Raw genomic sequence first — 16,621 nt, forward strand, 5'->3', positions numbered from 1 at the left:
GGGGCGGCTTCCAAGAACATGGCTTATCATGGCAGGAGCCTCATTCTTCTTCTGCGCTGGGAAGCTGCGTTTCGATAGGAACTTCTTGATTCTTTTGAAACAGCCTACAGAAAATGATAAAGCATATTTCGTTCAGTGTCAGGATAGGTCCATCTAGCTAGACGCCGTGTTTCAATGACGCGTTGCATCATTGACTTTCTATTAGCGTCATGGAACCCGCTGCAAGCTTCACGCACAGAGCCTTTGGTTCCCAGAAGTATGCTGATTGAGATGCATGTTTGACTGTTCAATGATCTCCATACAAACGATAAATCTGATGCTTGACAATGGCAGTTACTTTGCGAAGCCGTCGAACGACTTCTGACACTCCACGAGCGAAGCGAAAGATCAATGCCGCACCTAAAACACGCAAGCCTCCAGCAAGGACGCCCACGCGGGTAGATACCGAAGACCACCCAGTCGTCATCTCAACACCCCCCGGTTTTCCTTTTGAGCTCCAGCCTGCAAAGTATGGCCTCATTCAAGAGCGTGTATGCGACAGCTTGTATGCATTGGTAGTCCAAGCAATCCTATGGAACCAGACTCGGGGCCAAATGGCACGTCCAGTGCTCTTCAGTTTACTCGTGGCCTATCCATCGCCAATTGAGCTCTCCACCGCATCTCTCGAAGATTTGACAACAATGTTGCAGCCCATAGGCCTCCACCGGATTCGAGCGGCCCGCCTTATAGCACTGGCTGAAGCCTGGCTTTCCGCTCCTCCATGTAAAGAGAGAAGGTACAGGAGGTTACATTATCCTGATCATGGATGTGGTGCAAATGTCAAGCCAGGAGAGATCTTAGGGCCTGACGACGATAGAGAAGGCTGGGAGATTGCGCACCTGCCGGGCATGGGTGCGTATGCGCTTGACAGCTATCGCATCTTCTATCGCGACCGCTTGAGGGGCATCGAATCTACGAGCGGTGTTGAGCCCGAATGGAAAAGAGTTGTGCCGACCGACAAGGAGTTGATACCCTATTTGAAGTGGAGGCGGGAAGAAGAGCGCTGATGGCTGAAGCGCGGGAACAATATACAGTCTCTCCATTCGTGTGGTCTGAAACTCCGCTATCAGACGTTTTTGAGAGTACCGGAATCTTGGTCTTTACCAGAAAAGCAATGCTGGCTCGCACAGTAAATCGTCGAGACGCTGTCATGTGCTTCGTCCTGGCGCGCGCGTTGACAAGTCGAACCATTCTCGGAATCCGAACAGCAAATCAACATCATCGCTACCCCGCCAAAAGGCTCTTGTAGGAACCTGGAAACTTGAGCGAGCCAAACTGAATTAGGCATGCAAGCCTCACCTCTCTGACCACCAAATCATTACTGGCGCATTAGTTGCTTTTCATGGTTGCTACGATGTAAGCTGTGCGACAGTAGTGAACCAGTTAGGAAGCAGTAAGCGACGCACGGGAAAACGTTGAATGCAAGGCGTACGCCCCGATTTTGGCCAGATCGGCTCTGCGGGTAAATGACGGATTTGCAAGATCTCTCATCCAAACGACAACGGCCGTAAGCGTCGTAAAGGTACCTCGGAGCGGGCGCAGCAATGCTACGACGTGGCACAGAATGCCTTCACCTCGAGTCGCTTTACGCACCAAAATAGAGAATCGGGAAGTGTCGATAATGAAGTGAATAGCATAAGAGGGGCAGGTGTATCGTCACTTCTGCGTTTGGAGATCCCAAGCTAGTTCGCGCCTGACCTTTGTCCTCCTTCCACGTCGATGAACGTAAACAGAAAGCTCGCCTAGTTCACGCGACTACCTCCCTCACAACAGCTTCGTCGCGAATTGTCCAGACACACCAAAATGGACGTCGAAAAAGTCTCCAGTACGCCAATGGCTCTAGACTCCATCAACATCGCGGACGATGAAAAAAAGTCGGCCCAGTTGACTACTCGACCCGAGACGAGTCCCACTACAGCGCCCGGCATTGCAACATGGAAGTTGGTGTGCTTGTATAGCAGGTAAAGGCACCGCAAAACCCCAGTATGATCAATTAGCTAATGCGCACTGCGTAGTATATGCATCGGGCTCTTCCTGTCGTTCCTGGATACATCAATCATCGCAACTGCCATCTACACAATTGGGGTCGACTTCCAGTCCTTATCCAAGGTGAATTGGATTGCCTTATCTTACACACTCGCGTACATTGGCTGCACCGCCATCTTCGCCAGTCTCTCCGACGTAATTGGCCGTCGCAATGCTTACATCGCCGCCTATGTCATCTTCCTCGCCTTTTCAGTCGGCTGTGGCTTCGCTCAATCTCTCGAGCAGCTCATCGCTATGCGTGCGCTACAGGGAGTGGGTGGTTCGGGCTTGTATTCAGTAGGGTTCGTCGTCTTGGGCGAGATCAGCCCGCCGCGCGTGATCGGTATGCTGGGAGCTATGGCGGGAGCCATTATTGCGATGTCGGGTATCCTAGGGCCAGTGCTGGGCGGTGTCATCACCAACTATACGTCCTGGCGGTGGATATTCTGGATAAATGCCCCGATTGGAATCATTCCGTTGATCCTTTTCGTACTGGTGTGGTCCAACGATGCTCTCATCCACAGCACCAGTCCTCGCAGATTCAAACAGATCGACTTCCTGGGTTTCGTTCTCTTGGTTGCTGCCTCGGTGCCCTTTGTCATTTCGTTTCAGCAAGCTGGGATCCACATCCTCATGAACAGCTCCATCTGGTCGTCTGCTCTCTTCGTCGCCCCGCTCATCGTTGGCGTGCTCTGCTTTGCCGCACTCTTCACGTGGGAGTGGTTCATTGCAAAACGTTGGCCTGACGCTATTGCTGCACTCTTCCCCATGCGACTAGCGAAAAACAGAGTCTACATGTCAGCACTTGCGACGACCATGTTGACAGGCTTCCCTTACTTCGTTATCATATACTCGCTGCCAACACGGTTCCAGGTTGTCAACGGGAAGAGTGCTCTTGGGTCGGGTGTCGCTTTGCTGCCAATGCTTGGTTCTTCTGCTATCGGATCGACTCTCGCTGGTGCGGCGTCGAGTAAGAAGAATAACACGTTTGCGGTCAACGTCATTGGTGCTGCCCTCATGCTTATTGGAACTGCAACCTTGTCTACGCTCGATAACAACTTGGCCCCACAAGCTCGAGCCTATGGTCTACAGGTTTTCGTCGGTTTGGGCTTCGGACTGACAGTCAGCAATTCAACTCTACTAGCTGGCATTGAATCGGAGCCACGCGACACCGCAGTCGCACAAGGCCTCATGGCGCAAGTGCGTGTGCTAGGGGGTAGCGTCGGTATCGCCGCGTCAACAGCTATTCTGGGTATCCAACAACGGCGAGAGCTTCTCGATCCGATGATTCTGGAAGGCGCGCAGCTGGAGTCACTTGCTGAGTCTATGCGGACACTTTCTCTCAACAAAGTTTTCGCTATTCGCCAGACATACACAGATGCGTTCAACGAGACTCTGGTGGCTTGCTCTGTTGTCAGTGGAGTGGCCCTCCTAGCGACACTCGCAGCGTGGCGAAAGCATCCCACTGCTATGAGGAGTAGAACCTAGCATTTGGTCGGTTGGTGGGTAATTTGCGCGCCAATGCACACGATGCAAGGAGCTCGTCCAAATAGAGAGGTCTGAAGGACATGAGTCTGATGTTTCTTATTCACGCGACCTGCCATGGGTTTGGGAAGGACTGAGGCTAGCCATCGGTCCCAGCAGGAAGGGCTCTGTCTCTGTCGGACCAATCAGGGCTCTATCAGTAGGACCAGCTACTCAATTAGGAAATCTTCTCAAAAAGTGTGGATTGCGGCAGGAAGGGCACTGTGGAGTCGCTGGCCCCGGGGAACTGAATCTAATTGGCCCCATAGGGCCAGCTACCCGATTAGGAAAGTTCTGCAAGAGCTGTCGATCGCGGCAGGGAGAGCGGGTAGGGCCAGGGCCGGCCCTGTGGAGCCAATCAGAACCTCTAGACAAGGCCGTCTTCACCACCAGCCTCATCCCTTTTTCTCATAGCATCAAGCTTTCAGCATCATTTGCAGCACGACCATGGCAGGAAAACAACATATGTATTTCGCAATCTACATCAATTCGCAAAACTATGGTGTCACACAGGAAATGACTGAAGTTCCGAACTGGAGAGAACGCTCTCAATCTTCACACACTCACATGTCTCCATCTAGGGCTCCACATCCATCATAGGAACCTGATCCTCATTCTTCGCCTCCGCCAAGCCCTCCCTCTTCCTCGGCGGTGCCGGCACCGGATTCTGATTCTGCGGCGGCGTAGGCTGCGGCATCTGCGGCACCATAGGCTGCAAGTTTGGCGGTGTAGGCTTGAGTCCGTTGCTGAAGATCTCATTCGCAATCTCCATCCCCAGAGGCACACCACCAATGGGGTAGTCACCCTCAATACCCTGCCTAGTACCCCTAGTCTTGTATCTGATATCCTCTGGGTTCTTGAACAGAGCAGCGCCCGCGTCGTCGATGGCGTACATGTCCTTCTGAGTGGTAGGGACCAAGATGTCCTTTGCTGCCGCAGCGTCGAAGCGCCAGTGCACACCGAGGAAGATGCGCGAGATGGCGTTTTCAAACATCATCTCCCAGCACGAAGAGAACTGGCGGGGGACACGGGTGCGCACGGTACCGGGTTGATCGGTAATCTCGCGTTCGGGCATGTAGGGTTGGCGGAGATCTCTGCTGATGCCGTTGAGTTCGTCGGATACAAAGTCGATGGCGATGTTGTCGGGCTCATCGTCCTGCCAGCTTCCGATACGGCCGTTGTAGTACCTGCGCACCATCTGGAAGGCTGCACCGCCGAAAGTGGCGTGTCCAGAGGGGTAAGCAGGGAAGGGTGGCTTGAAGGGAAGGGCATCTGAGTTTGTAGCTGGGGCGCCGAGCGTAAGCCAGAATGGATCGCCGCGGTCTACTCGTTTGGCGTCACGAAGAATGTCGTCGCGGACACCGGAGAGTGGGCGCCAGAACTCAAATTCCCACTTCTCCTTCCAGGAGAAGACGCCTGCGTCGGCCAAGGCTACGTTGACAAGCGCGAGGAGACGAGCAAAGTCGGCGTTGTTGGCTTCGCTGGTCAGGGACTCGGGATCTTTCTTGTATCTCACTGCGATCTTGCGGACGATCTGATTGTAGAGTCTTGGTGGGGTACCGATCAACTTTGCGCCGTCGTAGGCCCACGTCATACCCTGGACGGTCTGGTGAGGAGTGCGCTTGGTGGTGTTGAGGGCAGGTGCTCCGCCCATGGCGTAGACTTCACGGAGAGCATCGTCGTATTCCGCCTGCTCGCCAGACATGGAGCGGATGCCTGGTGGATCGGCAAGAATGTGCTCGCTCTGAGTCGCGAAGCGCTTGGCCCTCGTGCCGTAGAAGGGACCGTGGTACTGGCGTCTTGGGATCTTTTCACCATTGGGGTCGTTGGCGTCCTTGGGGACGAGGTCAACAGGGTGCGTGGGCTCATCGTCGAACTTGTAAGGACCGACTGTGGGATGGTAACCTTGTTGACTGGCACCTTCTGGGTGGAAAAGCAGGTTGAAGAACTTCATGGCTACTGCCTTACCGAAGGTGAAACTCGGAGACGCCGGGTCGACGGGCTCGGGCGCGTTGGTTATTGATTGCTGTATGATGTACTCAAGCTGATCGTAGGTGCTGTTGGCAATGGAGGCGGGTACAGGAGTCACCGCAGGCCTCATGTACAGCATGGACAGCATCGTGAAGGCTGCTCCTGCTACCGCCTGCTGAGCATTGTCTGCGCCGGCTGGATCGGGCAGACGGTACTTTTCGTCTTCAGCGTCGAGTGACAGGAAAGTCTTGAAGTCTGAAGAGGGCTTAATGACGAAGTAGGTGTCGTGCACAGCCAACTGAAGCATGCCTAGAGCTCTGGCGGAGATTGGGGGCCCGGTCTGGGGACCATCGAATGTGTGCGAGACGCGGTTGAGATCCAAGCCGACATGGTTCCAGTAGAGGATGTAGTTCTGGTTGTCTGCCTCGTCTTCAACGTTCTTTGGAAGCTTAACGGGAATGAAGTTCGTCATGATAGATATGTTGGTGTGAGAGTATATGGGAATTGGTGAGGTTGTAGTTTTGATAATTAGGGCATGAGCCCTGATACTTTATACCTCACGACCTTGGGCCATCTCGGCGCACGAGAGATCTGTCCATATCAGGATGATTTCTTATTCTTCCAGAAATAACCCAGCTGACCATCAGGTGAACACCCTCTACGACAGGCACCTGGCCACATTGAGGCAGACGAGAAGGCAGACACTGAGCCACGCCGTTCCAAACCGATGCGAAGGACCATTGTCGTGGAGTGGAGATACTGCCAAGAGTCAATGGAGTTCTCGCGCATGCAGCCACTGGCGGGAGGATTACACTTGGCATGAACTACTTGTGACGAGTAAAGTTGCTTACCGACGCGCTGCAGAGTGGCTGAGTTCGACTGCTGTGAACGGTTGGTGGTCAGATCTGACGTACATTTCAGCTGACAAGGGGGTCACGATCCAGCCTCTCAGCTTCTCAGCCAATGCATTCATCTCACAAACCTTCATATTGCCACAAGTATTGCTAAGCAGTATATATCCAAGTGTATACGCTGTGACTCTGGTGCCTATCAACGTACCATTGGGCTTTGGTGTATACGAACAAGCATCTGGTGGCATGTTTCGGACCCCAAGATTGATACGGGCAGTTCCCCATTGTAAGACTGACCTTATGGGAGCCTGGTTTTCGAAAGAAAAGATGAAGCTAATGAGATTCGACCGATAGAATTGAATCCGTGATAGTTAGTCGTAGCTGGAATGCTCTGCGGTAGGGCTGAGGCAAGCTTGCTTGGCATAGACAAACGCCTTCGGAACGGTTTATGTGATCAGCTCAGCAGAGAATTATCGTCTGGCGCCCGGTGGCTGAAGGCTATGTATCAAGGGAGAATATCGCAACGCACCTGACAGTATCTAGAACTCGTGTAGGGAATCCAGTGGCGGCGTATCTGACCTCTGAACACATAGCCCTAGCCCAACGTGAAGCTTACCTCAGCTTCACGAGCGCATGGGCGGACGAGCGCAGCTTCTTGCGAAGTTTCGCGCCCAGCGGGAGGTTCGCAGTAGACGAAGGCGTTCGCACAGATGCATCTCGCTCTGCCACCGATCTTGATCCGGCCAATTGGGGGCCAAATTTCCACCTCACCAGATCTCCTGATGTTGGGATACGATTGAAGAAGCCAGCTACTGTTTTTAGGGTGTTAGGTGTGCGAAGAAACATGACTGGGAAGGTTACAGCAACGGAGAAGTATTGTCGATAGAACAAGTAAACTTAATGCTCATCCTACCTACTAGTTCGCAGCAGACAACGGGTTTGCCAAGCTTCCATGCTCACGGCGTACTGCGCATACAATAACCATGAAGCAAGCAAAGGTGGCTTCTTATTTGGCCTCCTTCAATAATGCCTCCATGGTAGCGTCCTTCTGACTGACGCTGCCACTGCGTTCCGCAGGCTTGAGCTTCCCAGAGGTTGGGCCCTCGCTATTTTGAGCAGCGTTCTTGAGCCGCTCGGTATCTTCAGGGTTTGTGTCCTGCTTCTTGACATCCTTCTCCTCATCATCGCTGTCGCCGAGGCTAAAGGGGTCGTGGTCATCGGGCTCTGGGTTTGGTGCGACTGAGGTGAGAGGCTGCCATTTCTTGCCGCTCGATTTACCCTGGCTGCCCTGGTTGTTCGGCGATGGGTTACGGTACAGGGCATCGACTTCGTCAACGGGACCGCTCTGGGGCGGAGATACGGGCGTGGGCTTGAAGAGGTCGGGGTTGGCGTGCGGGCGACTTGACGATCGTGGGCCAGGACCTGTAGGCTGTTAGCAGCTGTTGCACATGCACGGTGCTTCCAACATACCCTCGTTGTCTCTCAACTCGAGTTTTGCAAAGTCGTCGCCAATGACTCGGTTGTCAGCATCGTAGCGGTTGTGGTCTGCCGACCGTCGCTGCTCCGCCGACTTGCGAATGCCATGCATCTGGTCTGACTGCGATGGGCCGAAGTTCTGCCTCTGCTGTGGTGGTGGTTGCCTTCCCGTGTACTGGACGTTGCCGTATCTGTCGTACTCGTCCATCTCGCCGCTGTCGAGCTTCTTGGTGAAGTTGCTGATCCACTTTGTGACGGTTTGCTTTGTTTCCTCGAAGCCCTGTTCGATGTTCTTGCGGATCTCAGGTAGGTCGTCTGGCTCAGTGTTAGTAGCAATACATATGTTGACATCGCGTGATCGTACCATCGAAGAAGCTGTGCTCCCGCTCGGGCTCACCAGGCCGTTGTCGCTGCCCCTGGCCACGCGATCCGTAAGCGCCCTGGCCCTCGGGACCGCCTTGACTTTGGTAGTGCTGAGCCAGTTGTCGCGCGTATATCTCGTCCTGCTCGAGCTGACTACGAGGTTGTGGGCGTGGCGGCTGCGGCGGAGGAGCCTCCTCGGCCTTGAAGTTGGGATCCGACATGCCTGCGCTGGTTAGCTGTGCCCCTCATTACTATGCACCGTACAGGCAGCCACGTACTCAGTAGCGCATTGAAGGCAGGCTCGACCTTGCCTCCGCTGGCGACCAGGACCGCCTTGACGACATTGGGGTCGACGTCGGGGAAAGCCTCAATCAGCGTGTTCTGCGCCTGCACCTGCGGGTCGACTGGTCGCGGGGGCTTCTGGGGCGGGATCTCTGTGGCTTCCTCGTTGAAGCGCACACCGGGCTTGGGCGACTTGGAGGCTGGTGAGGGTGAAGTAGCATTGTCTTGAGTTGCCGCTGCCGGGGCATCGTTGTCATCGTCGAAGTCGAGCTCACGCGCCGTAGTTGGGCTCTCTGGAGGCTGCAGCTGTTAGTGGGGCTCCCTCCTCATCCGTCTCTTTTTCGCTTACCTTTTCCGTGCTAGTTTTCTCAGACATTTTGGTTGTGTTTCTTCGTATAATGAGAGTAATGTGGGTTTGTTGGCGGTTGTAGAGGGCAGTCGCGGTTGTTGAAGCTCTGGGCTCGTGAATGCCGCGCAGTGCTCGTGGCTTGGAATGTTCCGCTGCCACTGATGACGTTTCGCGCCAAGTGGGGCACCATCAACTCGATCAAGCTCCTCCTACAGACCTCTTTCGCTCCCATCCCAAATGTGCCACGATAATATTTGTTTGAAGTCACCACTCCGATTTCTTTAGAGTCATGTTCGATCTCCAATTGTTGCACCTTCCAACCAGGTGTATACTCAAAGACTCGATTGGCAGCCCTATGTAGTTGATATTGGATACCATGTCAACAAGACCTTCTATATTGCTATCTGCAAAGACAATCGCCACCCTGAATTAGCTCAGAAAGCAATTACAATGCCTGTATTCCATACATCCAACCGGCCATTGCTGCCGGTTTTGCATTGCTGCGCCACCAGTCAGGCACCCAGCCGCCCTCGCCGCATGCCGTGCCTCGGCACTCTAGAAGTCTCCTGAGCTGCGATTGTTGTTAATGTCGCATTTACATCCTGCTTCAATATGTTAGTCAATGCACAGGTGACCCAAGATCATCATGAGTATGTGCCCATGGAGCCGCTCTCACCAACATCTACTGACAACGCGCAGGCTGCACAGCATCACCAAAGCCGCGTATACGCGCCTGCCACGCGAGATACGCGACATGATCCTATCTAGCATTCTCACGCAAGACTGTCTAGTAAGAATCTACGTCCAGCAGTTCCGCGATGAATTCAAGGAATTCTACGGCCGCTTTTACAAGGACAACAGATTAAACTGGGAAGAGAACAGCTCACCTAAGCGTTGGGAGCCGCCCTGGATTTCGCTCTTCTACCCATATTTCGCAGCGGAAATGATTGACATACTCTACGAAAAGTACCCGCACTTCAAGATCAGCACGCCGACCAAGCTCCCAGCATTTCTCGGCGCAGACATGTTCGGAGCGTGGCGTACCCCACGCGACGCGAAGCTTCCTAGTTTAACTATCAAGGGATCATTGGACGAGGGGAGCTCCGACTCTGTCAGCGTCAAAACACTCGCATCCGATTTGAAAGCCCTTTCGGACTGCATCTGGGCCCCAAACTTCCGGCTCGATATCACCTTTAGCACCGAGCTAGGCATCTCCATCTTCAAAGCCAGAGCTATACCTCGTGTGGCACGGAAAATACACAAGATCTGGCAAATAATGCATCCGTGGATTGTTGAAGCCGAGGAACGGGGTGCGACAGTGTACTTTGCGATAGTCACCAGGCATCCGGGACAAGTCGAGAGCTCGGGTTGGCCGAAATACAAGAGGTATGGATGCTTAGATGGAGAACGTGACATGCTCTATACTGAGAAAGAATGGGTGAAAGAGCTGAAAGGGACTCTAGGTCCAGAGTGCCGATGGTTCCGGCGGGAACGACCTGGACATACACACAGAAGTGACATCTTCAAGCAGTCGAGGCCGAAAGCTTATGCTGTTGCACACTTTATCGGGAATGCATGGATTTTAGTTTTCTGCATTTGCTGGTACCTACCCGCAGAGGCGAGGAAAGACTGGAATGATCGTAAGAGAAGAAGAAGTGTGTTACCAAGAGCTGTGTTACGTTGAGGTGTCATCGTACAACAGAACATTGTGTCTGCACTATCATTGGGTATGTTTTAGTAGAGTTAGAGCGTCTGGTGACGGATGATCTATCAGATCAATCATTCAGATACCTGCATATCGGTACGACCATGAAAATTGCACTTCCCCAGTCGTTCTTGTGTGATCAAGAAGCTCTTGGGGAACCACTCTGGTTTCCCTTTCGACCCCTCAGCTTCCATCATCTTCACCAGCGCCTCTGCAGACTTCAGACATAACACCATACCGTGGCCATTAAACCCTGCGGATATCCACAAGCCCTTTTTGCCTGGCACCTCACCCACAAACGGCCGTCCGTCAGTCGTTGCGCCCATGATTCCCGTCCACTCCTGTACCACGCGGCGCGATGCCTCTTCTTTAGACATCTCACCCCAGTTCTCGGCGCCAAAATACCCAGTCAAGCTCTCGTTGAGGTACTTGGAGATATGTGTATTTAAAGTGCTATCGTCAACCGTCCCGTATTCGCTCGGACCGGCCTGAGGAAGACGGACCAAGCCACCACCAATGACGATGTGCTGTCCGCCGTCTGACAGGGGCCGAGGAATCATGTACTCGTAGCCATCGCGGTAGATGAATGAGTATGTTGTTGGTAATGGAGCTGGCAGCTTCGTTGAAGTTCCTGGTCGCTGTGCGGTGATCTGTCCACGCATTGGCACTATGGCTCCTTGAAGCTCCTTCATGATGTAAGGTGTGTACCCGTTAGTTGCGATGATTACGTTTTTAGAAGTGAAGATGCCATGGTGGGTACACACATCCCAGCGACTACCATTCTCTTTATCCAGATTTATCGAGGGATGGATGTCATGGACTGGCGTGTTCGTACATAGCTGTAGCCCTTTCTTGACACACTCCGCCAACAAACCGGTCGTAAAACGATATGCGTGGATTCGGCCGGCTAGATATTCGAAGGCGCCTGCCAGCTTCTCTTTTGTTTCTATTGTTGGGTTGCTGTTCTCCGCCGCAACAGAGAATCTGCCCTGTATATCCGCGATGTCTTCATGGATCTGATACCATGCAGCATTTCCTTCTTCCTTCTCCTGCTCTTCCGCATCAACTCGCAGCATCTGAATAGCCATCTTGCCCGCTTCAAAAGTAGGCTTATCGTAGATAAGATCGACCGTGTTACACAACTTACTTTCGCAGTTCAACCCTAAATCTTCCGCCATGCGATGCGTCTCAACAATATTGGCGTACTCCAGCCTTGCAATCTTCAATGCTTCTTCTTTGCCAAGCTCTTGCACATGATGTGTGTAGCTGCGGTAGCTTGCCGCTTTGGTATGTCCGCCGTTGCGACCCGTGGCGCCTGAGCAGACTTCACGTGCCTCCAACATCACCACGCACGCGTCAGGCCAAGTGTTGAGGATATTGTAGGCGGTCATTGTGCCTGAGATGCCAGAGCCGATAACGACATAGTCGTAATTTTGCGTGCCCTTTGTAGCATTAGGCTCAATGACATTTGCAAGGTGAGATTTCGGGTCGTGCCAGTACGAAGAGAGTGGATTGGTAACGGGTGGCGCGACGGGGATGCGCGCTCGTTCCTCCATGTCAATTTTGAGTTGGTGGTGGTTTCCTCTTATTTCGAATGGAGTTGCAAAGATTGAGTCTATGTTGAAGCTTATGAATAATTACAGCGCTGAATAGGACTTGACAATGATGAGAAAGACGGGGAAGAGGTGATATCGTGGGAGTGGGGCGCGCATCGGCTGTACCTGCTACTTTGGGAGCGTCACTTCCCAGCGCGATACGTGGGCAGCGACGAGGTGTTGCTTCCACAAACGTTCATTGTTAGGTTCCGAATTCCACGACGACTGATAAGGGACTCTTCATCTCTCAGTGCGTGATAACGATAGAGAGCAAGGAGACGACTCATCCGAGGGTGGATTCGCTTTCCTCCAACGCTTATTGGCGGATGCTTCGGGCCAAAGACGTCCGGTAGCAAAGTTGTAAAGATGGACTCCTTGAGACAGTAATGTCTCGACACTTATCCGGATCCAATGCAAAGACTATCGCAAGTTTCTCTGCACATCTCACCAAGCCCTCGTGACGGTGCTACTGAGACGAAGTCGAGCTCTACCCCGCCTAACGCCGATCGCGGTGACCCCTCAGCCGCACGAATGAACAATAACATGGCGAAAACAAAGGTCGTTGTAACGCGACAATTGATTGACGAAGCGCAAAGACTACTTGATGCGAAGAAAGAAGATTTGGAAGTCGTGCAATGGCAATCCGAAAAGGTGAGTGTCCGTCACTGGCGATAAGACGCGTTGCTGACAAGATGCATGCAGCCATGTCCGCGCCCGTGGCTTCTCGAAAACGCCAAAGGTGCAAGCGGAATCCTCGTCATGCTCACAGACAAAGTCGATGAAGAGCTCTTAGAAACAGCCGGACCCCAACTCAAAGCCATCGCTTCATTCTCCGTCGGTACTGATCACGTCGACCGGGATGCGCTGAAGAATCGCAACGTACGCCTCGGCTACACACCAACTTGTCTCACCGACGCCGTAGCAGACCTCACGATCATGCTGATTCTTATGGCTCAAAGAAGAGGTGGAGAGTCGATGACGAAAGTCGCAAAGGGCGAATGGCCTCAGATGCCATGGCATCCACTGCTCATGACCGGCCCTCAGATCCGAGGATCAACCATCGGCTTCTTGGGATTCGGAAGGATTGCGCAGGCTTCGTTGCAAAGGCTATTGCCATTCGGTATCAAAAAGGTCATTTACCTTACATCTCAGCCTGGCAAGCCCGTCAAAGAGGATCACTTTGGCCTGATCAAGAACGCTACCATCCCCATCGAACCAGCGAACAGCACCGATCAGCTTGCGCAAGAAAGCGATGTAGTCGTTGTTGGATGCGCCCTCACGCCAGAAACCAAGCATCTCGTGAGCACAGACTTCTTCTCGAAGATGAAGAAGCTCGCTGTCATTGTCAACATCGCGCGAGGCCCCATCATCGACACTGATGCACTGGTTACGGCGCTGGATCAAGAGCAGATATTCGGTGCTGGGTTGGACGTGATCGAGAATGAACCCAATATCACAGCTGATCATCCGATTCTGAAGCAGCCAAGAGCTGTCCTTGTGCCGCATATCGGGAGTGCTACGATTGAGACGCGGGTCCAGATGGCTACAGAGAGCGTCAAGAATTTGCTCGCGGGGTTATCAGGGGAGGAAATGGTGAACGAACTGCAGCTATAGAACACACGATCAATATAATATTACTTTATATTGATCCCAATTCCTGCCACGCTGCGCTCCACTTCAACTCCAGCAACATCGCGTCGTTCGCCAGAAGTGTCTTCCTTTCAGTTTCACGTGTAAACCCTGTTCCACTCGTTTGTCTACAACCGAAATCGCAAAGCGTCCCTGACCCTTTCACGAAAGTTTCGTCCATCGTATCTCTGCAGCCTGGCGTACGTGAGTGCGAAGAACAGCCAAATTTCTAGCAGGGCTGCGACCACCCAAAGGGCAATGAGCGCAGGATGCATTTTGGAACGGTCGATAGGCACTGTTTCGATGTAGTGAAACGCTGGAATTTGGTATGCGCTTGTCGAAGTCGAGGTACTGACAGGGTGTTCGACCGTTGCAAGTGGATGTTGATAGCCTGTTGGGTTTGTGATGTGGTCGCTAATGTATTGACTGTGATGCAAGATCTGTACCTGCAGCTGGGTTGATCTGGCGAGGGGAAGTACTTTTCTAGGCGCAACGCGGCCGCTTGTGTCAAAAGCTTCCCTGGATGTCATTTGGTTCTGGTCGCCGTGCTACAGAACTCTTGTAGTGAGAGAATTCGCTAGGCGACTCCCAGAACAGTGAATGTGAGCCACCACTTCCATGGGCTCTTCACTGCTTCTATTTTCTCTTGATCCGAACGGTTTAGACAGACTGTGGAACAAGGAGTTGCCGGTTGCCAGCGATCCTGAAAGTGGTAGATATTCATGAGGGAACGTGTCGTTCGTGATGTCCATGATACAGTCTGTAGAAGGTGTTTAGTATGGTCCTAAAGCAAGACTGAGTGCAATAATGGTCGCGATGATGGATAAAAGTCGGCTTTGTTTGACCGTGGTCATTTATCGCTCTGACAACTCAAACGTAGATGGCTATGCATAACTGCTCATATATTCTGAACCGCTAGCATCGCGCGTGGCTCAGCGGAACGCCTTGACGTCCGTATTCTTTGGCACTCCCATGTCTAATAATTTTGATGCATCACGTAGACTTCATATCAACGGGCGATGCATTCGATATATTGGATGTTAGCTTCTAATGGAATTAAAGCGGTCGTGGTTGCCAGTAGGTTTGATGAAGCTAACCCCTGCACTAGCCAGCTTTGGCTTGGACGTTGTCACCGGCTTCTCAGCCACCCCGCTTCCACTGAGGCCACCGACGCGCTCACGCGATGCCTGCACGCACCGTTACCTCTCCTCACATTCGCGCCCATATGTATCAGAACAGCTTGAACCCTCCCGGCACCTGCGTCTGAAAAACACCCGTTGGGTCGTATCTCCTCGCCGCTTTCTTCATCTTCTCCAACTCAACTCCGCCATAGCTTCCCAGCGGATCCTGAAATGATGCTGCGAAGTTGAGATACTTGTATTGGTGGAAGACACCTTCTCCTTTCGTCAGCCCTTCCACTAGCTTCACCAAGTCCTTCAGAGCCTCCTCGAATCCATCGGCAGCGGCAGCATCTTCAAATGTGAAGATTATCTGCAGGAATACCAGATCCTTCTCTGGCGTCTCATCTGGTTGAAAGCCTAAGCTATTGGGCGGTGTGCCATTGCGAGGTGGTGCAGGAAGAGCTTGGAATGTGATCTCTGCTACTGGCTTGGCGTACGCGTACTGTGCTGCAATATCAGGTACGACCTTCTTCCACAAGGTATGGATGCGATGAATGATTGTCGGTGAGACGGCGAACGAGGTTGTTGCCCAGATGGTGCGCTGAGGGTTTGCAGCCACTTGTCTCGACGCATTCCTGGTATGCTCACTAATGGGAGCTTCAACCATGCCATTCAGGATTTGCGGTTGTATCTCAGTAATTGACTCCAATGCTCCGGGCTTCTGCGCTGGCCGTGTGTACCACATGATGCTCACTGGGGTGAAGGTCGCTGCTGTATGGTTATAGCGCACAGTGACCCAGCCCGCTGCATATGGATCATACTGCCCGAGCTTGAATTCGGTAAACGCGGAAAGTAAAGGCGTGGTGGCATTGGGCCCGAAGACGATTCTTCCGCCGTAGATAGGACCAGCAGGGAAGGATGCCAAGTCAAAGCGCGAGACTATACCGAAGTTGAGCTGCCCTCCTTTGAGCGCCGCGAAGAGATTAGAATGCGATGTCGCATTCGCGTTGACAACCTCCCCGCTTGCGAGTACGACCTCGAAGTTGACGATGCCGTCACATGCCCATCCACGCTCTGGACTAAAGAAAGATATACCCCCTGGACGACGTTCGTCAGTCTCTTAGTTCCATGGAAGGGTTACGCGAGTTCCGGCTTACCTCCAGTCAGAAAGCCAGCAGTTCCCACGACGCCAATGCGACCCCCAAGAACCGTCAGATTCCGCTTCTCAGCCTCGTCGTACACGTCCTGCCATAGCGCCCCTGCCTCAACTCTCACAACTCGATCTCCTCTCTCGACACCGACCTTGTTCATGCTCTGCATGTCGATTGTGACGCCCTGATCGATATTGTTCAAGCCGGCGTTCGCGTTATGACCACCTCCCTTGATCGCAAACTTGGTGCCGTTACTCAATCGCAGAATCTTGATGGCAGTTGATACATCTTCTGTGGATGTCGGGCGGACGATGCACGATGGTCGTAGACGAAGCTGAAGGAATGGATATGATTGGATTGATGCGTTGTAGGTTGATGCTGCGGGGAAGAATGTGCGGTTGGGCAGTACCAGAGCCAAGTCTTCGCATGAATTGCTTGGGTAGCTGTACGCAGATGCTGCGCCGAACAAGAAGAGGCTAGCGGAAGAAAGAACGAGAAGACGCATGTTGCAGAAGGAGAAGATCGAGACACTTCACTGGC

The 16,621-nt window shown here is 52.9% G+C and overlaps 8 protein-coding genes across 8 annotated transcripts; 4 read left to right on the plus strand and 4 right to left on the minus strand.

Annotated features, from left to right (window-relative positions):
• Positions 1-1,075, plus strand: BKA58DRAFT_28758 (DNA glycosylase). Its single transcript, XM_046166857.1, has one exon. It carries the CDS (start codon positions 327-329, stop codon positions 1,044-1,046), a length of 720 nt encoding a protein of 239 aa, XP_046031907.1. The 5' UTR covers positions 1-326; the 3' UTR covers positions 1,047-1,075.
• Positions 1,076-1,585: 510 nt separating this feature from the next.
• On the plus strand, positions 1,586-3,657 carry BKA58DRAFT_28713 (MFS multidrug transporter-like protein). Its single transcript, XM_046166854.1, has 2 exons — positions 1,586-2,000; positions 2,055-3,657. The coding sequence occupies exons 1-2, from the start codon at positions 1,843-1,845 to the stop codon at positions 3,550-3,552; spliced, it is 1,656 nt and encodes a 551-aa protein (XP_046031908.1). The 5' UTR covers positions 1,586-1,842; the 3' UTR covers positions 3,553-3,657.
• A 359-nt stretch (positions 3,658-4,016) lies between these two features.
• BKA58DRAFT_374306 (vanadium chloroperoxidase) lies at positions 4,017-6,094 on the minus strand. The gene has a single exon (XM_046169319.1). It carries the CDS (start codon positions 6,029-6,031, stop codon positions 4,166-4,168), a length of 1,866 nt encoding a protein of 621 aa, XP_046031909.1. The 5' UTR covers positions 6,032-6,094; the 3' UTR covers positions 4,017-4,165.
• A 1,322-nt stretch (positions 6,095-7,416) lies between these two features.
• Positions 7,417-8,907, minus strand: BKA58DRAFT_397251 (uncharacterized protein; the record flags this gene model as incomplete). Its single annotated transcript, XM_046171412.1, has 5 exons — positions 7,417-7,832; positions 7,881-8,201; positions 8,251-8,472; positions 8,528-8,831; positions 8,881-8,907. 5 exons carry the CDS (start codon positions 8,905-8,907, stop codon positions 7,417-7,419), a joined length of 1,290 nt encoding a protein of 429 aa, XP_046031910.1.
• A 212-nt stretch (positions 8,908-9,119) lies between these two features.
• Positions 9,120-10,612, plus strand: BKA58DRAFT_28840 (uncharacterized protein). Its single transcript, XM_046166860.1, has 2 exons — positions 9,120-9,530; positions 9,580-10,612. Exons 1-2 carry the CDS (start codon positions 9,493-9,495, stop codon positions 10,562-10,564), a joined length of 1,023 nt encoding a protein of 340 aa, XP_046031911.1. The 5' UTR covers positions 9,120-9,492; the 3' UTR covers positions 10,565-10,612.
• Positions 10,613-10,659: 47 nt separating this feature from the next.
• On the minus strand, positions 10,660-12,141 carry BKA58DRAFT_464913 (FAD dependent oxidoreductase; the record flags this gene model as incomplete). The annotated part of the gene is made up of 1 exon (XM_046174941.1): positions 10,660-12,141. One exon carries the CDS (start codon positions 12,139-12,141, stop codon positions 10,660-10,662), a length of 1,482 nt encoding a protein of 493 aa, XP_046031912.1.
• A 582-nt stretch (positions 12,142-12,723) lies between these two features.
• Positions 12,724-13,794, plus strand: BKA58DRAFT_434784 (D-isomer specific 2-hydroxyacid dehydrogenase; the record flags this gene model as incomplete). Its single annotated transcript, XM_046173288.1, has 2 exons — positions 12,724-12,831; positions 12,883-13,794. The coding sequence occupies 2 exons, from the start codon at positions 12,724-12,726 to the stop codon at positions 13,792-13,794; spliced, it is 1,020 nt and encodes a 339-aa protein (XP_046031913.1).
• Positions 13,795-14,689: 895 nt separating this feature from the next.
• BKA58DRAFT_447730 (uncharacterized protein) lies at positions 14,690-16,586 on the minus strand (the record flags this gene model as incomplete). Its single annotated transcript, XM_046174245.1, has 2 exons — positions 14,690-16,028; positions 16,088-16,586. The coding sequence occupies 2 exons, from the start codon at positions 16,584-16,586 to the stop codon at positions 15,040-15,042; spliced, it is 1,488 nt and encodes a 495-aa protein (XP_046031914.1). The 3' UTR covers positions 14,690-15,039.
• Positions 16,587-16,621: the final 35 nt, after the last annotated feature.

This window comes from Alternaria rosae, assembly GCF_020736505.1.
Source record: "Alternaria rosae strain MPI-PUGE-AT-0040 chromosome Unknown BKA58scaffold_1, whole genome shotgun sequence".
Lineage (NCBI taxonomy): Eukaryota > Fungi > Ascomycota > Dothideomycetes > Pleosporales > Pleosporaceae > Alternaria > Alternaria rosae.

Excerpts from the sequence above, each read along its gene's own strand:
- BKA58DRAFT_28758 (XM_046166857.1), top strand. The coding sequence starts at position 327 with ATGGCAGTTACTTTGCGAAGCCGTCGAACGACTTCTGACACTCCACGA.
- BKA58DRAFT_28840 (XM_046166860.1), top strand. The coding sequence starts at position 9,493 with ATGTTAGTCAATGCACAGGTGACCCAAGATCATCATGA. Across the intron at positions 9,531-9,579 it reads GTGACCCAAGATCATCATGA|GCTGCACAGCATCACCAAAG; the intron begins GTATGTGCCCAT and ends GACAACGCGCAG.
- BKA58DRAFT_374306 (XM_046169319.1), bottom strand. The coding sequence starts at position 6,031 with ATGACGAACTTCATTCCCGTTAAGCTTCCAAAGAACGTTGAAGACGAG.
- BKA58DRAFT_28713 (XM_046166854.1), top strand. The coding sequence starts at position 1,843 with ATGGACGTCGAAAAAGTCTCCAGTACGCCAATGGCTCTAGACTCCATC. Across the intron at positions 2,001-2,054 it reads TTGGTGTGCTTGTATAGCAG|TATATGCATCGGGCTCTTCC; the intron begins GTAAAGGCACCG and ends CGCACTGCGTAG.